This window comes from Maniola jurtina, chromosome 14 (genome assembly GCF_905333055.1).
Source record: "Maniola jurtina chromosome 14, ilManJurt1.1, whole genome shotgun sequence".
NCBI lineage: Eukaryota > Metazoa > Arthropoda > Insecta > Lepidoptera > Nymphalidae > Maniola > Maniola jurtina.
In genome coordinates this window covers 899451-922434 of record NC_060042.1, presented here as the reverse complement: position 1 = coordinate 922434, position 22984 = coordinate 899451, and the positions used below count along the sequence as shown (strand labels likewise).

At 37.7% G+C, this 22984-nt stretch overlaps 1 protein-coding gene across 1 annotated transcript; it reads left to right on the top strand.

The window, feature by feature from the left end:
* Positions 1-16350: 16350 nt before the first annotated feature.
* LOC123872061 lies at positions 16351-18279 on the top strand. Its single transcript, XM_045916191.1, has 2 exons — positions 16351-18046; positions 18233-18279. Exons 1-2 carry the CDS (start codon positions 16351-16353, stop codon positions 18277-18279), a joined length of 1743 nt encoding a protein of 580 aa, XP_045772147.1.
* The last annotated feature ends 4705 nt before the right edge of the window (positions 18280-22984 follow it).

Sequence of the window (22984 nt, the reverse complement as noted above, 5' to 3'; positions counted from 1 at the left end):
TAACTTTAGCGAAACTACTATTTTATTCACTACCCATATTATAATTTCGACAGTGGGTTTGTTTTGTTAGTTTATTGGTTTGTCTTTCAATCACGCCGCAGTGAAGCAACGGATTGAGCAGATTTTTTGCATGGAGATACCTAGTTGAAGACCTGGAAAGTGACGTAGATTACTAGATTACATTTTATACCGGAAAGTTAAAGAGTTCCCACGGGCTTAAAAACCTATATCCACGTGTAGTCGCGGGTAACGTTTAGTTTAAAATAATTTTAAAATTAAAATACGCAGTGCGGCATCACAATTTTTTATTTACACAATAACAATAAAATGTCATTAATTAAAACAGTAGGTCATGAGCGAAATATTAATGTTATTGATTCAGTATAATGCGAATCATATCAGGAATTATATTTATATGGATAAACCATTACGCGAACGTGTCTACTGCAGGAGCGTCCGCCACGTAGTTGCAAACTCGTTACAATCAACGCTCTGATGTTAGGCTGACTTCCCACGGATTCACAAGTTCAGTTCATCAAAGGACACGACAGGCATCCAAGCAACGAGGCAGCAGACGCAAGCATGTACTGAAGATGTCAAAGATCATTACCCATAGATTAGTATAATATGTACTATATTTACCTGTCTCTTTGCTATCATCAGTAACGACATAGTTTATTATTCAAATCTATATCTATCTATATGTACATGATATACCTGTGTAGTTTTATGTATGTCTATTATACTTATTTTGTGTATTAATATGTTAATATTATTATATGGTTTAGTTTATTAAGCTATTAGTATTTAGGTTAATTAGTATACACCACCTCTCATTGTCCATTTCTTTGTTTTCTCCCTAGTGTTTAGGTTATCTGGAAGAGATTGCTATTTAGCGATAAGACCGCCTTTTTGTGCCTTTTTGTAACCTGTAATTTGTGTTTTGTGGTGCAATAAAGCATATACATACAAACATACATGACAGGGACCAATCGTACCTATACCCACTCGTGCAGTGGTTGCATGAAGTGCCCTGATAAGAGGGCTCTCTCCGTCACTCGATTCCACTCGTTTCATACAATCGTAGTTCCAATTTCATTTGAATATCAAGCAACCTAAGTCCATGAAATTTTGCAGACATATTCTAGAAACTAATATCTATGTCTGTGGTTTTCCAGATTTCTGTTAAAATATTCGGTTTCAAAGTTACGCGGTCTTAAAATTTTCATACAAATCTTGGAGCCCCTGTAATTTTAAAACTACATATTTTTAGAAAAATCTAAAACACCACAGACACAGATATTAGTTTCTAGAATATGTCTGCAAAATTTCATGGACTTTGCTTGCTTAATATTCAAATGAAATTGGAACTACGATTGTATGAAACGAGTGGAAACGAGTGACGGAGAGAGCCCTGTTAACTCAATGCTAATTAATTTATAGACACTTTATATAAAAAATATCTAAGTATCATTGTTTAACATGTCTTATTGACCGTCAGTTGCAAGTTCCAAATTCAAATTGTGTGTGGCATATACATGATATAACCTTCAGTTTTGATGCTCGTTTTTCCACCCACTGTGAAAAACCAGCATTGCAATCATCGCTCTACTTTGTCCCAGCTTAATCCCAAAATTTCCGAGCTCGCTCAACCAAATTAATACGTCCGTAGTTGCACTATACTATACTATAGGCTAACTATAGGTTATATAAACTTTTAAATTAATGTTGACCGTTCTTTGTGTTTTAATAAAATTGTTATCGTAACAATTTTTCGTATACATAGAGAAATGTAGAGATTTATAAAAAGTTTATTGATGACAGTGAAATATGAAATGGGTTTGCAGCACTTGGTAGCTTTTCCTGAGCCAATTTTATTACAAATTCACAGTTGTATTCTGTGATAGTGCTAGGCGATAGCTCATCAGTAGTTAGCAATCATCGTCATCATCATGAACAACCGATAAACGTCCACAGCTGGACATAGGTCTCTTGTATGGGCTACCACACGCCACAGTTTTGCGCCGCTGAATCCCTGAGCCGTTAGCAATAGAGTCCTTGAAGACAGTGATGATTACGAAAAAATTAAATTAAAAACGATGATTACTGATAAGATACCATTTAAAAAAATCACGAAAAAATAAAATTAAAAATCCTGTATTTTTTATAAGTTCACAATATATTTGCAAATAAAACATCTGTGTGACGCTAGAGGTCAATGAATCTGTAAATAGGCCACTCGAAGTCAGTGCCGCATCATTGGAGGGGCATTGACCCGAGTTTTGCACGCTATACAATGCGTATTTGAAAAAACTAAATCACTAAAACTACAAGATAAGGCAAATGGTTATTAGCATTGGATTGTGTTAAGGTAGTATAATGATAACGCTAAGTTTTTGCTAGCGTTCTGGTTACCCCTGTATAGTTTCTAGTGCCTAGTCCCATAACTGCAAATAGGGATCAAATTTGGGATTTTCACCTCCTCTGCCGAGCTATAAGTCATTAAGACTTACGTGTGAATAAGTGTGGCGAATTTCAATTTACTTGTCGTGCAGCGGTCGTGAGGTGTCGAGCGTTGGCGCGCGTTGTTAGGCCGCCACTGGCAATTACTACATGAATATTTAATAAGCACAAATATATTATAATCACAGCCTATTAACTACTGACTAGTTAATGTTTGACTAGCTGACCCAACTGGTTTCACTCGGATGGAGTTTCTATAAATCTGTATGGTACGGTGTTGGTGGTGGATAATGCTTGCTTTTCCTGCTTCTTTAGTAGTGGCAGGGCGGACAGTGCATATTATATCGCATACTGTACGTTGTCCCGTACAGAATGTTCTGTTTTGGCGGATAGGTAATAGCAAATAAAGCATGTGGTTTCTGGACTTCCGCAAAATAACACCTGCTTCCATCCAATATTTCTCAAAAAGATCTTAGTGTAGTCTGTGTTACTAGGAAAGTATTCAAAATTTCAAGATGTACACCTGGTGGTTTAAAACTTACATACTTCATTTTATTTGACCTCGTACGTTGCACTGCAATATATTTTTGTGCAAATATCACAACAGCACAAGAAAATAGGCATTAGAAAGAAAGCAGTACAAAGTTTGAAATAATTACGTGTTTTCGTGTTCCAAAAGTGACAAGCACGAATATCGTGTCAGGCTTAGTGTTAGGTGTCAGGGTGGGCGTGTAGTTTAGTGTTTAGTGTAGTGTGATGTGTAGTGTGGTGCGCTCGTAACTAAGTGCAGTGCGACGGGCTATTACGGCTATTAGCCATTGTAATGCGGGCTAATTGCTACGAAAATGCGATTTTGATTTTTCTTTACTTTCCAATATACCTAAACAGTCCATATAACAATATGTAGTGTATGTATGTATGTAATAAGTACTTAACTCGTTTTTACTTTTACGTAATTATTTATTTATATAGATTAAATGTAATACTATAAGAGTGCCAGTGGTTCTTCCGTAGGTACCTACCTACTTCGTGTGTAATTCGAGGAAATAAATACATACTACCACAGCCTTAACTGTGATACTACTATTTAGTTTTATAAATGCGATAGTGTGTTTATATTTTCATTTGTCCCTCAATCGCGCCGCGTTGAAGCATACGTAGAAGATGCGTAGAAGTCATTGGTTGACAACGGATCAACGTGATTTTTGCATGGATTTAGATAAGATGGATTTTGGATGGAGATAGATGGAAAATCATCTAACGCCAAGCAGCAATGTGAATGCCGTTGATCAAATTATCGCGTTGATCATGGCTACAACTACGGTTAACGGGAAATGCCGTTGAAAAACGCGTTAATGGCTGGTAATGTAGCCGCAGCATTAAAAAGGACCGCGATGGATTCGAATTCAAAACTAGTCGGGCTTACGTCGACTAATCGCGTGAGTACAACCGGGAGCATCTATACCTATTTACTACTCGGTCAAGCTAAGTTTGCACCTCGCGTCGATTACGTCACACTGACGTTAAGGTACGGTATGCGAACCGTACTGACACGACAAGACGACCGCGGGGAGGTGAGCAGGGAAGTGGGAGAGGCGCCGCATTCCAGCGAGGTGCAAACTTAGCGCGATCGAGGTATAGAATGGAAATCACTCACAATACTTTACCCCCCGTCCACACACTGCCCGTGTGGCATGGGAAGGAGCGAGGAACGGAGGCAGAGACGTAGTGTGGCCGCGTTAGAGCGAGGCCCCATTAGTGCGTTGCGCTGCGTTGCGTCGCGTCGTCGCAACGAAACAGCACATTGTATGCCACACCTGCGTTGCGACGACGCACGATATCGCGGCGCAAGAGCGTCGCAGCAACATGATCCCATATAATGGGTCTTTCTAGGACCAAGGATATGAGAAAATCTATATTCTAAAAATATAACACGCGAGTAAGAACTCGCGTGTTCCTCGTTCACGCCCATCGCTCCCTATTTTGTGGGTAAGTAATGCAATAGCGCGCACACTGCCACAGTTTCGCGTTAATTGCGCGAGTAGAGCAGTGTGTGGACGGGGGGTTAAACACTAAAAAGTAAGTACTATGAAAGTAGTTTAACTTGCAACGTAAGGCAGTATGCACAGCACATCGTCGTAGATGGTCGTGGGCATTAGGCGAGCACTTCTTCGCTCGCGCTTGGCGCCGCTCCAGCTGTTTAAGCTATTTTATTGCGAGCTTAAATAAAAGCCCACGCTTAGGCGCTCACTATAAATATTCTAAGCGTGCCAGCTCGCTGTTCAAACTGAAATGCCAAATGTTTGTTTTGAAGGAAGCCTTATTTTGACTTCAACTCAAACTCGAAATCATTTATTCAAAGTAGGTACCTTTTGATAGTCAGAATAGTTAGGTTCGTAAGATGATATAGTGGTGATAATTAATTACGTAAGGAAACTTTTAAAACTAAAGCTACGAGGGTTCCAAACGCGTCCAGGTCTGAGAAGAGCCCACAACAAACTCAGCCGGGTATTCTTTTTTTCCAAATTAAAACTAAGTTTAAAACACGTAGAAATCTTTGAATCGGGAAATTTTCGATTTTCCCGGGATGTAAAGTAGCCGGTGACTCTCCAGCCTTCTGCAGGTCAACTACGAGTAGACCCGTGCAAAAAATCACGTTAGTCCGTTTTTCGGTTGCAGCGTGATTGGAGGACGGACTAACAAACCAAAAAACAATCACACTTTTGGATTCAAGTAAGTTTTTGCCCAGTCAATTTAGCTCAAAAATTAGGGGTAAGGTTACATTGATTCGCATAGAGCTGATACGAATGTTCGGAATACCATTATAAATGAAATGTGAAAAGTCCCCATCGATCTGACACTTGCAAAAAAAAATTATTCAAGGTCAAAGTTCGCAAATATTGGTTTTTTGCGTTTTTCAGCCAAACAGTGAGTTTATATTTGAAACGGTTCGATTCTTGTCATGTGCGTTTTAAGCAATACCTATATCACTTGCTTTAACGGTAAAGGAAAACATCACGAGGAAACTTGGACAATATCTGACAGTTCTCCATAATGTAGGTACTACACAAAATTGTGTGAAGTCTGCTAATTCGCACTAGGCCGGCGTGGTGGACTTATGGCCCAACCATCATTTTGATAGAAGGCCCGTGCTCAGTAGTGAGCCCGCGATGGGTTGATCGATGAAAGATGATGGACGGACAAAACACACTTCATAAACACACAGTAGGTATTTATCATAGATAAGGGAAAATATTTCCCTGGTCTATGGTATTTATAATATTGACTATTGATTTGGACAGAGGGACAAATGCAAATTCACTCTAGTAGACTCGCGATTCTCGGTCAATAATATTTCAAACCGTAAACCTAGATGATAAATCTTCTCACCTCCATACTTTCAATCAGATGGAAACGGAAAAAGTTCAGTTCAAAATGAAATTCCCAGTCGGATCTTGAGTTTGTGCCAAATAAGTTTTCCGATGAGTCGACAATCCGGTCCCCGTTCCAACCCGTGTAGAGACAATGAAATCTTCTGATAAAAATAAGTTATCAGGTTTAGCCAAGCAAGCGTTTAATTTTATTATCGAAACTAAATTGAAACCATTTCATTTATCTTGTCTCTATCACTACATTTTAAAAACCCGGCCAAGTGCGAGTCATCCTCGCGCACCGAGGTAGCCTATGTCACCCTGACCATAATAACGAATCGATTGACACCTCATTCATCAAAACCAGCCCATTAGTTTAGGCACTATGGTGGAACACACATAAATACACACCTACATACATACATAGACTGCTGAAATCATAACCCTTTTGGCTTTGTCGGGTAAAAAGAAATACCTACGCTGTTTCGTGATTTACTTGACTAAAACAGAAACACAGTAAAGTTGCAATAGTAGGTCCTATGATGTGCAAAACTGAATTTTCGAACATTCTGAATGCTAACAACAGTAGCTGTAGGATAAATACCTGGGTTTAGGCAGGATAGGTCACCGGACGGTCTGGAGTCTTCCCTTTCTCGTATTCAGTGGATAGTTTCTTCGAAGCACAGATTCGCAGAACACTTCACTTAATTTTAAAGTTTATGTGGTTTTAACTTATGTACTTAGCGTAGCGTTTTTACAGTTTAATAGCGGGTTTTTGCGTGATTAATTTAGCGTTATATGAGTTTTTTACACAAGCGGCGCGTGGCGTTTTTATAGCGGGCGTCACGCAGTTAGCGGGTTTCAGACTCGACGTGCGTAAACGCCGGTTCAAAGGTAACTGACAGGTGCGGGGTGTAGGAGCGGGTAATAGGATGGAATTTTATGTGTGCGTGAGTGTTTGTGTGTGTGTATGTATGATAGCGTAATTAAATATATAATAATAACTTAAGTAACTAGAGGGCGCTTACAACTTCCCCCGCCTAGAGGTAATCCTCTAGACAGAACGAATTGCAAGACAGAGAGATAAAAATTATAGCGTTTAAAGCGGTTAAATAGAAGTTAATAGCGTTAATAGCAGCCTATTGAGAAGGTAGAGGGCATATCCGAACTACAGGTCTGATGTAGCTTCCGGAACGCGTTCTAACTTTGACTGCTCGAATTATACTGTCTTTCCCTGGATAGAGTTCTTCTATAACTCCTAGAGGCCAGCAAAGAGGATGAACGTTGGAGTCTTTGATTACAACAACAGCTCCAAGACTCACAGGGTTGGATGGAGTATTCCACTTTTGTCTGTGTTGTAAAGAAGTCAAATATTCTTGGCTCCAGCGTTTCCAGAAAGAACAAGTAATTTTAGTTAACAATTGATAGCGGGATAAGCGGCTGTCGGGAATATCCGTTAAATCCTCGACAGGTAAATATTTTGCGGGAGTGAGATTAAGAAAATGATTGGGCGTAAGTGCGGAAAGATCTGACGGATCAGAGCTTAAAATACATAATGGTCTACTATTTAATAAGTTTTCGATTTGAATTATAATTGTATTTAATTCTTCATAAGTAAGGATTTGTGTCCCTACTACCTTGTATAAATGCGTTTTTACACAGCGAACGTTAATTTCGCTAAGACCATTAAAATGCGGGCCGTAAGGCGGGCTATGTTTAAATTGAATACGATGTTCTGCGAGGCGATTTTCAATGAAATTTTTATGAGCATTGGACTGTATGAGAGTGTAAAGTTCATCTAATTTGCGTTTAGCTCCAAAAAATGTAGTAGCTCCATCGCTGTATATTAGACTTACAGGGCCTTTGCGTGCGCTTAGTCTCAAAAAAGCTGCAAGAAATAAGTCAGAACTAAGATCTGAGACTAATTCTAGGTGTACTGCCTTGGTAGTCATGCATGTAAATATGCAGACGTACGCTTTATGACTTTTAATACCTCGGCGGCGAATGTGAGTTACAAAGAAAGGTCCCATGTAGTCCACAGCGGTGTGAACGAAGGCTTTAACTTGCGCTACTCTAAAAGCGGGTAACTCTCCCATTTGTGGAAAAGTAGATTGAGGGTTGGTGCGAAAACAAATATTGCATTTGTGTACACGTTGTCGAACCAAGTTTCTGGCAGCAATGATCCAGAACTTCTGTCTGAGTAAAGCGAGTAATAACGCGGGTCCTGTATGCAAATTAGTGATATGATAATAATCAACTATTAGTTGAGTGATGCGGTCTTTAGAAGGTAAGATTATTGGATGTTTTTGACCAAAATTTAATTGCGAATTGCTTAAACGACCACCAACTCTGATGATGTCGTCTGCGAGAAATGGGTTAAGTTTTAAGATCGATTTCGAGCAAGGTTTATTATTTTTGAGAGCGTGAATATCTTGAGAAAAATGTTTATTTTGAACATAGCGAATTATATAAGTTTCTGCAAAATCTAGATCTGAAACTGTAATAGAACCGCGTGATTTTAAGCGTTTGGAGAATCTTAACATGTAAACAATGGTGCGCAATAATTTAGACCAGCTAGAAGAGCGTTCGGCTAAGATATCAATCGGATGTTGAGTGTCGGAAACAGAAGTTTCAACTGCTAGAACAGTAATTTTTGCTTCTTCAAAATTTTCATTATGAGCGTTAATCGAAAGAATTAAGCGTTTTGTATCTCTCAACTCATTACTGCGTGGACTCTCATTAGCGTTGGTTTTAAAAGTAAAAGTATCGAGTTTAGGATGCCACTGCATTCCTACTATTTTTGTAACGTCTTGAGCATCTGAATCAAAATTAATTGCGTGCGGATTTTTATGAGAGCTAGGAACTTCATTTAGAAATTTAGTGTCATTGGAGATCCATTTGGTTAAATTGAAACCACCCGAGTTGAACATATCGACCATTTCATGATAAGTTTCTTTGGCTTTCTCAAAACCATCGATTGAGTTTATGTAATCGTCCATGTACATGTGATGAGTAGCTTCATTAGATGCGAGCGGGTACCTGTCAATGCTGTCTTCAGCTAGCTGACGCACGACTCTCATAGCGAGATAAGGTGAACTAGATACTCCAAATGATACTACGGTGAAGTTATAAGTGTCAATAGATTGCTCAGTGTCAAATCTAAAAAGAATTCTTTGAAAAGCGTGATGCGCGGGCGTTAAATTTAATTGAAAATAATGTTTTTCAATATCTGCGGTTACTGCGATTGAGAATAAGCGTAAATTTATTAAGAGTTCAAATATGTTATTTTGTAAGTTAGGACCTACATATAATAAATCGTTAAGCGATTTTCCGGAGGTAGTTCGACTTGAAGCGTTTAGAACGATACGAGTTTTCGAAGTCTGCTTATCAGGGCGATAAACAGCTCTGTGCGGAATATAATAACAATTTATATCGCGTGAAGGGTTGTCTACTTTCGTAAGATAACCTTTGTCTATGTATGACTGAATGGTTGCGTTATAATCTTTACGAAGAGCGGGATTAGCGTTTAATTTCTTCTCTAATTGAAGAAAGCGGAGTTTGGCGATCGAGTATGAGTCACCGAGTTTAGCGGGATCATCTTTAAAGGGTAAGTGAACAGTATATCGGCCTGTTTCATCGCGTGAGTAAGTATCTTTAAAGATGCGTTCACATGCTTCATCATCAGGGCTTATGTGAATTTTATTAGGTACATTTTCTAATGACCAAAAGCGTTCAGTAATTTCATCAAGTGACGGAGAGTCTGTGTGACATAAAAAAGTTTTAAAATCGTTTGAGCGGTGAGTCGAGTTGTGAGTTGCGCAGTCTGCTCTCCCCATCAGTATGTAGCCTAGCGTGCTTTGAACCGCGACCACAGACGAACGAGGCGAGACCACTCTGTCACACCCAAGCAAGAAGGGGAACAGTTCATTACCGATTAGGCAATCGATCGGCCCTGGAGTATGATAATCGTCGTCAGCCAATGGCAATGCGTGTAAATGAGTTAACTGAGAAACATCGATACGAGCGTTTGGTAAGTGGTCGGTAATTGTGTCTATCACCCTAGCGGTAATAGTATAAGAACAGCGTGAGTCAAAGCGAGAATAAATTTTAAATGTTACGAATCCCAGTGATGTGCTTTCTGTTTGACCAATGCCTTTTACAACTGACGGAGCGAATTTAATTTTCATATTTAAGCGTTGGCAACATTCTTTTGATATAAAATTAGTCATTGAACCTGTATCTAAAAATAAACGGATAGCGTATTGCGTATTGTTACTACATACATTTACTTTCGCGGTAGGTAAAAGTACAGTTGTATCTTTCGAGTAATTGCGTGAAGAGGTAGTCACTGAAAGTGCTAATTCTGTAGGATTACTTGGCGGAGCGTGAGGTGCGGGTAGCGGTGCTGTAATCTTTGGTAAATCGCTAGATTTATCATTCTGCGGTGGCATCTGTATCGGAGTGTTACTGTTGTTAGCACCATAGCGGTTCAGTGAGTAAGCGGTGGCATGTGACTGTGAGGTCCCGGGTTCATACCTAGGCTTAGAAAAAGAGCTACATAACAGACTGTGATGTGAGCTAGATGCACAATTCCCACATCGACCTTGGCTCTTACAGCGGAATTTTAAATGAAATCCTAGACAGAACTCACAAAATCTATTTTTTCTCACTATGTCTAGCTTAGTTTTAGCGTCTTGGTTTTTAAAAACCTCACACTTGTAAAGCGGATGAGCGTCTTGATTTTTACAGATTAAGCACTTACGTTGAGTATTTTGAGAATTTAAATTATAATTATTGTTGTTGCTGACTGTACTAGTATAAGTCTGAGTTTGCGATTTAGGTTTATATGAATTAGGTTTTTTATTTGGAGTTTGAGTGTTAACTTGAGCGGAGCGTAAAGTTTGTATTTTTAATTGTTCTTTTAAAAAGTTATTTAAATCGGAAAAGGTAGGTATTTTAATGTGTTTGTGATTTTGTTCAAATAATGACACAACATCTTTACTTAACTTTGAGAGTGCAATGTGTGTAATCATAAAGTCTGATAAGTCTGGTATTTCTAGGCGTTGCAGTGCCGCTTGCGCGGAGCAAAATTGATCAACAAAAGATTCGAGCGGTTGATTTTGTTTGCAATTTAAAATCGTATCTATATATTGAGTAGCTTGCACTCTAGTATCTTGATATTTCTCTAATAATGCGTTCCATATAATAAGATAATTCTCAGAGGTGGGTGGTATACCAGAACAAACCAAAAGCGCCTTATCAGTTAAGCAACTGACTAAGTATTGGACTTTCTGTACGTCAGTGAGTCTATTGTTGTTATGTATTAAGTTCAAAAAGTTTTCATAAAAGACAGTCCATTTTGACGGACAGCCATCAAATGTTTTTAAATTCAGCGGAGGTAATTTTTTATTTAACAAACTGTATTGGTTGTCAAACTGTGACACAGCGGATTCACTTTTAATTTCATTAAGAGTATATTGAATTTGACAGTATAATGTGTCAAATGCGCCTAGCGGGGCATAGTTCGGCGTATAAAGAGGGTCATGTTTCAAATAGGCTGAAATTAAATCGTCTATAACTATCGCGAAATCTTGACGTAATTTTTCTAAACTTTGAACGCGAGACAAGAAATTCGTTCTGTTCACAGAATCACTCACCTTCAGACTTAAATCATATATTTGTTGAATTGATAAAAACAAGAATTCTTTCTTAGCCTCTAATCTAACAATGGTTTCGTTAGATTTCGACATTCTGATATCTGATATGCGAAAATAAACGTTATTTCAAGCGCATAAGACTCAATACAGGCGAATTAATATTTCGATATAATTTTTATAATGAGTTAGTTGTAGGTAGATATAAAAAGTTTTAATCTTTAAATATTGAAAAATATACATAAATAATTATATATAATGCGTTAATATAATGTAATGCGTTGATCTAAACATAAATATGCGTAATTATACAAGATTTTTGTATATTTTTGTTAGCGGCGGTACTTATGTTCCGAACGTAATTCTATTGCAATGAATATTGAAATATACAATAAATAGCGTGTTTAGTGTTGAATTGTATATGAATACGATTCTAGGAAGAGAAATAGGATCCGGCTCGAAGGACCAGAGAAATTGTAGGATAAATACCTGGGTTTAGGCAGGATAGGTCACCGGACGGTCTGGAGTCTTCCCTTTCTCGTATTCAGTGGATAGTTTCTTCGAAGCACAGATTCGCAGAACACTTCACTTAATTTTAAAGTTTATGTGGTTTTAACTTATGTACTTAGCGTAGCGTTTTTACAGTTTAATAGCGGGTTTTTGCGTGATTAATTTAGCGTTATATGAGTTTTTTACACAAGCGGCGCGTGGCGTTTTTATAGCGGGCGTCACGCAGTTAGCGGGTTTCAGACTCGACGTGCGTAAACGCCGGTTCAAAGGTAACTGACAGGTGCGGGGTGTAGGAGCGGGTAATAGGATGGAATTTTATGTGTGCGTGAGTGTTTGTGTGTGTGTATGTATGATAGCGTAATTAAATATATAATAATAACTTAAGTAACTAGAGGGCGCTTACAGTAGCTATAGGTACTGACATCTAGATTAGTTAAATAAATCTAGTTTAATTAAAGTTTTGTCATCTGTGTAAAATGTAAATTAAACTTCAGTTCAGTAAGTTTTCAATTGAAATATAACGAATCGGCGTGTAAAGTTAGTATTGACTAAACTCAACTAAGCTAACGAAGTGAATCCGTAGCAGAGATATGTAAATGTGGAGTTTGCGACGCGGCGGTGGACACAGTTGTAGCAAATTGTTCCTTGTTCGTTACGAGACAAGCCGCGAGTCATGTCGCCACTACCTACAGTTTACTTGCTTGCAGATGTATTCACCGAAACTCCGAAAGTCACTTTCAATCTACAATGGCTGTCACGGTCTCTGAGTCACTCGCTCCATACAAACGTAAGAAAGAAAGAGAGCTAAAACGTTTAATTTGTAAAATGTGCCGCGCATCACATGTTGTGATGCGACGGCCGACACAGTTACCTATAGCAAATCGTTCCTTGCTCGTAACAGAACAAGCAGCGACCTACAAGTCTACTAGCTTGCAGTTAATATTCACCGAAACTTCTAAAGTCACTTAAGCCGTTAAGGCAGCAGCCTTAACGGCGGTCTCTCTGTCACTCGCTGCATACAAACGTAATTTGGCTCTCAATTGTATACTAACCAATCAAAAATAATGGAATTTTGTAGATACGTTCATGTGGTTTGTAGGTACATGTGGTTCTCCAGATTTTCTTTAAAATATAAAATATCTGCGCTCAATTAATTTAATCAAATGTTATGGCCTCTGACTATAATGTATACCTTTCTTGTAAAATACTAACGTTCTTGCAAATAAATGATTATTCAGTTATTTATTCAGTTTCAAAGTTACACGGTTTCACGAATTTACATACAAATCAGTAAACCCGTGTAACTTCAAAACTAGTTATTTTTACGAAAATCTGGCATGTAATTTTAATCCGATGTAATTTTGAAGACAGTATTATTAAGTTCTAGAAACCAAACTTCAGTTTTCTGCCATAGGTGAAATATAAATAAAATAAATGAACCTATTATTTTGAGAAAGCGGCAGGTAAATCGTCTGAAATATTGTGAACATTCATTATGACGTAGTAGCGTCTTGTTATTTCAAAGCTTAAATTCCAACTCATAAGAGAAGAAGCTGCATAGAATAGAATAATCGGTACATTTTGTACTGAATTGCACTTTTGTACATAATATGAATACACAGCGGCTGAGGCGTGAATGTGACAGCCTAATCAAAGTCAAAGTCAAATCATTTATTCAAATTGTAACTACACTTACTGTCGATTTTTTACCACCACCACCTCAGATGGAAAAAGTGATGATGTGGCTTAAGATGGGACGCGTTTTCCTAAAAGATGCCTATTCACTCTTATTTTAAATATACCCGGATTGAAAGACAAACTACGCGAAAGAAGTCGGGTGTCAGTTAGTTATATTACTAATACAGAAAAAATCGGTGGCAATAATTTTCCTTACCCCTACTAATATTATAAATGCGAAAGTGTGTCTGTATGTCTGTCTATCTGTCTGTCTGTCTGTCTGTCTGCTACGTTTTCACGGCCCAACCGCTGAACCGATTTTAATGAAAGGTACAGACTTGGAATACATTCCGGGGAAGGACATAGGCTACTTTTTATCCCGGAAAATCAAAGAGTTCCCATGGGATCTAAAAAAATCGAAATCCACGCGGGGGAAGCCGCGGGCATCCCCTAGTAAAACATAAGTTTCAAGTGGCAGTTGGCAGATATAGCATGATATAGGTCATTGACTTACCTATTCTTTGAACGCATTATACTTACATGGGTAAAGTAACACATCTGTTATGTGGGATCCTCATCATTCTTGCCTCGTCCCAAGTCACAGGCAACAGACATTCATCTTAGTTCACCTCCAACTGTCTATGCGGCTCTAGCGTCGTAAACCCTGTCAACCTACATACATACCTTTACAATACCTACCTATCTTACCAACTTCTTGTTGTTTGTAACTAACTCTAAGCTCACAAGATTTAAGTTAAGATATGGATCATTGTTGTTTCGTAGTTTGGACTTTGCAGTGTTATGAATACGCACCTCTATACAAAACAGTTTGATTCGCAGTTTTGATAAAATTCAAGAAAAAGTTCTATACGTTCGTAGAAAACGGTTGAGTAGTAGGCACCTACTAGGGTACTTAGGGGTAAATATAAGTACCTTGTAAATAGTAGATTAAATCCTTCCAATGTCTCACTCGAGGGAGTAAACCAAATTTTTCGGCTCTCGCTTTTCATGTCCAGAAAGTTAGTATAATTTACTTGTGTATTATTTTCCATATTTAGATAAATCTTTGTGTACGTATAGAAGTAGGAAGTACGTAGTAGTAGTAGTATTTCTATAATATTGTTATCAACTTAAAGCTTTTATAGAAAAGGCATTTCGAACCAGTCGGTAGTAGATGGATTTGGCGATTCAAAAGTATTTAGAAAAGTTTTTTTGTAATTAAAATACTATTAATTGTACTATAAAATATAAATAAGTATATTTATATTTTATAGTACTTATATTTTATTTAGAAAATGACTAATACAGACAGACTGATTGGACGAAACTGCAAAAAATTACTAATACTATCTTTACTACTTGTTTAATTATCTTTTGCAATTTTAAGATAATTTTGGTAAATAGTTATTAGGTAGTGTTATCTAAGTTTGCTCATGTTATTTCACACTTGTTTCTAAAGCTGAAACTAGATGGCGCCACCTACCCTTTGCATTACGCTATCTCACCATGTGTTCTACGATATAAGACAAATTGCTTGGTATCGAAATACAATATACGGTTCAGCATGTGAAAGTGTTTTAATTGTACATTGGTCCTTCGAACCGGATAAGTTAAAGTGTGTGCAGTGCTAAAAAAGTTAAAGTCAGTTAAAGTGAAAAAGTGATGTGTTGTGCAACGGTATCGGTAAGACTTAGACTATAAGTTAAGTGAAAAAGACTTAGTTAAATAATTGAGAAGAAAAGACTTTGTTAATTTGTGTTCTAGTTACACTTAGTGAAAAATTCATATTAAAAGACTTTGAAATAATTCGATAATTTCTACAACTTAGAAAAATTCCGTTGAAAAAAGACTTCGGCAAATGAACGTTTCTACGACTTAGAAAAATTCTGTTGAAATAGGACTTTGACAAAATTTCAACATTTCTACAACTTAGAAAAAATTCGATTCAACTAACTTAGAAATTTTCTGAAAAACTTCAAACTTGGAAATATAAATTGAAAATGACTCAACCAGCAACTCACAACCTACAAGCATGCATAGCGCAAAAGTCACTTAGCGAAAGCATATCAAGGCTACACACGAATTTTAAGAAAACTTCAAGGTCGCGGTACTCTCGTGGGTTTTTGGAAACTCGACTAGAAACATTGGATGATTACTGGGAATCATACAGAAAACAACACAATGATATTATTATGCTAAACATTTCCACAGATTTGCTTGAGAAAATTAACTTTGACCCGATGGATAATTTTCACACAACAGAAGATACTTACTTGGAGCTTAAAACCTTACTGAAGGAGTGTTTGAGGGAATTAGATAATACAGAACAAAGATCGACTCTTTCAGCAACATGTCATACTGATTCCACAGAGCAAGTGAAACGCAAAGCAAAACTACCGCCGATTAACATACCTAAATTTTCTGGTGATTACCTTGAGTGGCTTAGTTTTAGAGATATTTTCACTTCGCTTATTCGAAATGATAATAGTTTGTCAGACATAGAGAAATATCACTATTTAAAATCTAGCATTACGGGAGAAGCTGAACAACTTTTGAAAGATTTTGCTCTTACCTCCGCTAATTATGAAAAGGCTTGGAAGATTTTAGAAGATCGTTACAATAACGAAAGGGTCATAGTTAATAACACAATAAATCGGCTACTCACTCAAAGAAAGATGAATGTTGAATGTGCGCGAGGAATAAAGGAATTATTGGACACTACACAACAATGTTTGCATTCTTTACAGAATTTAGGAATAGATACTGAGACTTGGGATCCTATAGTAACTCACGTGGTTGTTTCAAAATTGGATATGGAATCTCACAAGCTATGGGAACAATCACTAGGATCTTCCACACACATTCCTTCCTTTACGTCCTTGGCGTCTCACCTAGAAAATCGATTCAGATCTTTAGAAATGGTCAGTAATTCAAACAAAGAAGTATTCAAAAGAGACTCACCTAAAGCAAAGGACACAACTAGAACAAACTCGCACAACACACCTGTAAGAAGTTTTGTTGCAGAAGCCACACGCACTTGCACATACTGCTCACAAAACCATTATGTTTGCCACTGTAAAGATTTTGCCAACTTAGATGTCACTTCACGTAAAGATTTCGTCAAACAAAACAACATTTGCTTCAACTGTCTTGTTCAAGGTCACAGAGTGTCTAAATGTAGACAGAATACATCTTGCAGCCAGTGTGGCCTACGTCACCACAGCCTGCTCCATATTACAAACCCTGATAAGCCACCTGCCAATGATAAAGAAGAGAACCCACAAGCAACTTGCAACCACGTCACCATGAGAGTACAATCTGAAACAGAAGGCGATCAAGTTATATTAGCAACAGCACAGATTGCAGTAAAAGCTAAGAATGGAAATACTTACGTACTAAGGGCTCTCATCGATCAGGGGTCACAAACCTCATTTATCACAGAAGCAGCTTCACGACTTTTACATCTGGATCGTATTCATGTAAACGGCAAAATCAATGGTATTTCAGACACAACAGTGGTAAAGACACGATCTATGGTCAATTTCACAATGCTCACTAAACCTGAACTCTCTCCACTTGAAGTAAAAGCTTATGTCCTGAAAAGGCTCACATCCCCGTTACCGACAAGAGAGTTCTCACAAGAGTTCTGGCCTTCTCCTATGCAGTTAGATCTCGCTGATCCTAACTTTCACAAGCCAGGCTCCATTGATGTATTGCTAGGTGCCGACGTGCACGCAAAGATAGTCCTACCAGATATACACAGGCACGAATCTCTCGTCGCTATCAACTCTAGCGTTGGATGGTTAATATCTGGAAAAGTCATTCACATGGACTCACAAAAAGAAACTCACAAAGAAACTCACAAGGAAACTCACAAGGAAACTCACAGGGAAACTCACAAGGAAACTCACAAGGAAACTCACAAGGAAACTCACAAGGAAACTTACAAAGAAACTCACAAGGAAACTCACAAAGAAACTCACACGGACTCTGAAAAGGAAACTCACACCGGTAATGAAGCTCACAAGGACAGTGTAAATGTAACTCACACTCACGATGTCCTCCGGCTGACGAGTCCGAACACTATGATGAAAGTAGTTTATGATGCAATGACTGTTCCTGAAAATGATAAAACCATTAAGAAAGAATTATTGCCAGGACCTTCACTATTGCCATACAAGGATGAATTGATGACTAGCTGCTACTCTGAAGATGATGTGATAAGCCTGCAACACAGTTTAAGTGCAATATTAACTCAATGCAATTTCCCTTTGCACAAGTGGTCCTCCAATAGTGAAAAAGTGTTTAATCAAATTCCAAATAAAAGTAATTTGCTAAAAAGTGAAGTGAATATAAAATTCAAAGCTAAAGGTAAAGTTTTAGTTGCAACACGGAACTCACAGATAAACAAATTTGAATTGAAACTAAATGTTGGAAATTGTCATTATGTTTTTAAAGAAAATGTATTGTCTGTAATTACAAAGACCTTCGACTATCTGAGTTGGTTGGCCCCATCAGTAATTTCACTAAAAATTATCATGAACAAAATGTGGCTAGCTGGCTTGGATTGGGACGAAGAGTTCACACCCGAACTGAAAACTTAATGGTTCACTTACCTTGATAAATTCACTAATATGCAAAACATTCAGTTTCCACGATGGCTTGGTTTGTCAAACGCCACTACTCGGGTTGAACTTTACGAATTTAGTGATGTATCTTGCACCGCTTTTGTTTATGTCCTGTACCTCAGAGTTTGGAAAGGTGATCACATTAATGTTCACTTGATTTTGGCAAAGACCAGAGTTCACTTAACATACAAATATCAGCTCCTTTCCTAGAACTCTGTGGTTCAGTTTCACTAGCCAAGATGTTGATCTTTGTTATAACTATGTTAAAGTTTTACGATGATTGTCTATTCACATGGACACACTCCACTATCGTTTTGGCGTGGTTACGCAATACACCAAACATCTGGACTAACTTTCGAGGGAACCTCACTTCAAAATTTCTCACTGTAACGAACAACAGTCGGTGGAATCAAGTTAATTCTGAAAATAACCCTGCTGACTTACCTTCTCGCGATGTGTATCCATCCGACTTACGAGAGACAAAACTATGGTGGAACAGTTCAAACTTCTTAAAAAACGTATTTGTTAAAATTGTTAACCACGATGATAATTTACCTGAAACAGAAATTTAATTAAAGGAAAATTGTAATACTTACCTCTCAGCAGCACCTGTAACAGAAAAAAGATTAAATGTTTGTATTAGTTTCTAACAATCTAAAGAATTTAACGATGAAGTTATTTCACTATCACAAGAAAAATGTAATTCACAAAAGGTTAATTGTATACTTACTCTTAATTCTTGCCTATGCACTTAATGATAATTTGTTGAGATTGAAAGGTCAATCGGCATATGCAGAAGTTTCTACTTAGCTGAAATCACGAAGTATGTATCATAATCTTTTATTGAAATTGGTGAATAAAGCCCACAAGAAAGCTCTGCATAAGGTAATTGACTCACCTTAAATAAATAGTTTGTCACTTTAGATTCTTAAGAGTTGGTTAAATAACTTCCACAATTAGCTAATGGAATCTGCATAATAATGTAGAAAATGATTTAGATTTCAAAACTATGTTTGTCGTCTATATTTACTTGTCTATATACCTATGATTTTGTTATGTAGTTTTAGTAACAGAATTTATGTAGTTTGGATTGTCAATGTTAAGTTACTGTTTCTCTGCTACTTGATTTAGTAATTCTCTTTGTTATGTAAATTCACATATTGACCCCTTTTCTTTGTTAGAATTAAAGGACTTAATTCGTCCTTGGGGGCCGGGATGTTTAATTATCTTTTGCAATTTTAAGATAATTTTGGTAAATAGTTATTAGGTAGTGTTATCTAAGTTTGCTCATGTTATTTCACACTTGTTTCTAAAGCTGAAACTAGATGGCGCCACCTACCCTTTGCATTACGCTATCTCACCATGTGTTCTACGATATAAGACAAATTGCTTGGTATCGAAATACAATATACGGTTCAGCATGTGAAAGTGTTTTAATTGTACACTACTATCCTTATTTTACTACGAAACTCCAAAAAAGCTTAAAACTGTCCAATTGCTTTATTCAATGTTTGATCATGCAACGTCCTTATTTGCACAACACAACGACAAAATATTCGTCCAGTAAAAACTTCACGGGATAATTAGCACATAGTGGAAAGTGTTTTTAAAAGCTTTATAAACTAAACTAGTGTTTCGCTCGGTGCGCGAGCTGCTAAAGCAGCTCACGTGACGTGGTTAGGTTGATAAGTATTAAAACGAATTTATTTATAAAGATTCCAAATTCACCCCAAAAACACCATAAAACGACAACCATATCGATTTTTTTTTTAAAATGCATGTCCGCCATCTTGGATTTCAAAATAAATGTCATTATCAAAATCAACACACTGAAAAACTCTGAAAACGACATCCATATCATTTTTTGTAAAAACGGGGTAATTGAGGTTAGTAAAGTAGGGTGCGTGGGTGCGCGGACCACTAAAGTGGTCCGCGAGCATGCAGAATTTGTTCCACCGAGTAGACCTTCTGACCCTGATCATCTTTTGCCAAGAAACCACTCTTCCATCTTTTATAGCCTCCGAGATAGACACCGACGAAATTTGGACGTCAGCCATCTTGTTTTTTCAAAATTTTCCACTTTTTCTATTAATCGTTTACTACATTCTTCAAAGATTGCGAGTTTCAACGAAATCGGTTGGAAAACAAAAGAGTTGCAAAAATCACGTCGGCCGCCATCTTGTTTTTCTGAAATGTCATAATTTTTCCCTACTCATATTGCGCAACAAAACATATCTCCCCTACATTATCGTATCGTTATCCGTCTCTTTCTAGGAGAATGAGGCATTCAATATTCACCATACAAAATGTATGGAACATTAAATTCCGCCATTTTGAATTTTTTTTCTTTTCATCGAGTAAACCTTTGGATCCTGATCCTCTTTTGCCAAGAAACTGCACCTCCATCTTTTATACCCTCCGAGCTGGACGCAGGCGAAATTTGTATGGCGGCCATCTTTTCTTCGCCATTCTGAATTTTTTTTCAGCTTTTTGGCAATTGGATGACGTCATGAATGACATTTGCTCGAGCACCCCCCACCTATCTTCAATACCTTAAGCGGGCCCTCCACCCGTCTCCGAAACCCTCAATCATCAGCTCTCTCCATAATTTTGGCTTACTAAGTTTTTGTTCTCTATACGACACCATCAGTGAAAAAAAAATTTTTCATACAAAATTTTACAGGAGTTTCTTAGTTGAAAATCTCGAAAATCTCCCCAAAAGTGGCAACACCGGTTGCATATCTCCATACTGCCAGCCGAGATACACAATCGATTCATACATATTGACTTTCCAAAATGTTGCCAACTGCCTCAAAAACGTGATCAAAATTTCGAAAAATTAAAAAAAATACAAAATGGCCGCCAACTCGTTTCACAGAAAGATTTTACAGGGTTTCATAATTTTCCTATTAACTACAGGATATACCGCTCCTGATGACGTTTCAATCTTTCCTCTCGCTCGCACCCACGCGAAAGGGGATACCGTGAAATAGACCGTGTCGAAAATCACTTTTTCTTTGATAAATTCCAGTGTTGCCAGTCTCCGGCGACAAAAATACCCAAATGTCATTTGTACGAGCAAAACACATAATCGCTCATACTCGGATTTTGCGAAAAGTCCGTATTTCGATTTTTTACAATTTCCCGAAAATCTAGAATTTTCCCCAAAAAATGGGGATTTTTTTTCCCACCAATCCATACCTCGAGTCTATACGTACAATCGCTTCATAGAAGCCGAATCGCTCAAATGTTGCCAACTTTAGAATATTTAACTTTTAAAATGGTGTTTTTTCGTACCTCTAACTTAACGGCCGCCATGACAGCCGCCATCTTGAATTTTTAAAAACCACTCCCGTTCTGTCAAAATACAGGATAATCGTGGGCGAAACATGAAAAAATAATTATCCTCGACTACCCCGTTTCGGATCTGTGGCGCCACGGTTCGGGGTCGAAAATTCAAAATTTTCAAAACGCTACGGCTCAGCCGCCATCTTGATTTTTCAATTTTTTTCACATTTTCTGTTAACCGTTTACTACATTCTTTAATAGTTTCGAATTTAAACGGAGTCCCTTAAAAAACAAAGGAGCTGCAAAAATCACGACGGCCGCCATCTTGTTTTTCCGAAATGTCATAATTTTTCCCCAGTCGAATCTCGCATCCGAACACATCTCCCCTACATCATTATATCATTTTCCGTCTCTTTCTAGGAGAACAATTATGTCAATGAGTCAGTGAGTGGTAATCGAGCTATATATAGTATAACTAGTGTTTTGCTCGGTGCGCGAGCTGCTAAAGCAGCTCGCGTGACGTGGTTAGGTTTATGAGTTGTATTAAACCGATTTTTTTTATTAAAACACACAAATTACCCCGAAAACCCCATAAAAACGACACCTATATCAATTTTTTTCTTAAAAAGTGCACGCCCGCCATCTTGGATTTCAAAATAAATGTCGTTATCAAAATCAGCACCCTGGAAAACTCTGAAAACGACATCCATATCATTTTTTGTAAAAACGGGGTAGTTGAGGTTAATAAAGTAGGGTGCGTGGGTGCGCGGACCACTAAAGTGGTCCGCGAGCATGCAGAGTTTGTTCCACTGAGTAGACCTTCGGACCCTGATCATCTTTTGCCAAGAAACCACTCTTCCATCTTTTATAGCCTCCGAGATAGACACCGACGAAATTTGTACGGCGGCCATCTTGTTTTTCCAAAATTTTCCACTTTTTCTGTTAATCGTTTAGTACATTCTTCAAAGATTGCGAGTTTCAACGAAATTGGGTGGAAAACAAAAGAGTTGCAAAAATCACGTCGGCCGCCATCTTGTTTTTCTGAAATGTCATAATTTTCCCCTACTCATATCGCGCATCCGAACATATCTCCCATACATCAATGTATCGTTTTCCGTCTCTTTCTAGGAGAATGAGACATTCATAATCGCCATACAAAATGTATGGAAAAATAAATTCCGCCATTTTGAATTTTTTTTCTATTCATCGAGTAGACCTTGGGATCCTGATTCTCTTTTGCCAAGAAACCACACCTTCATCTTTTATACCCTCCGAGCTGGACACCGGCGAAATTTGTATGGCGGCCATCTTTTCTTCGCCATTTTGAATTTTTTTTCAGCTTTTTGGCAATTGGATGACGTCATGAATGACATTTGCTCGAGCACCCCCCACC

What these genes read in the sequence shown, in the direction of transcription:
- LOC123872061 (XM_045916191.1), top strand. Translation starts at nt 16,351, where the DNA reads ATGAATGTTGAATGTGCGCGAGGAATAAAGGAATTATTGGACACTACA. An exon ending in TATAAAATTCAAAGCTAAAG is followed by an intron (nt 18,047 to 18,232) that starts GTAAAGTTTTAG and finishes AAATGTGGCTAG; the next exon opens with CTGGCTTGGATTGGGACGAA.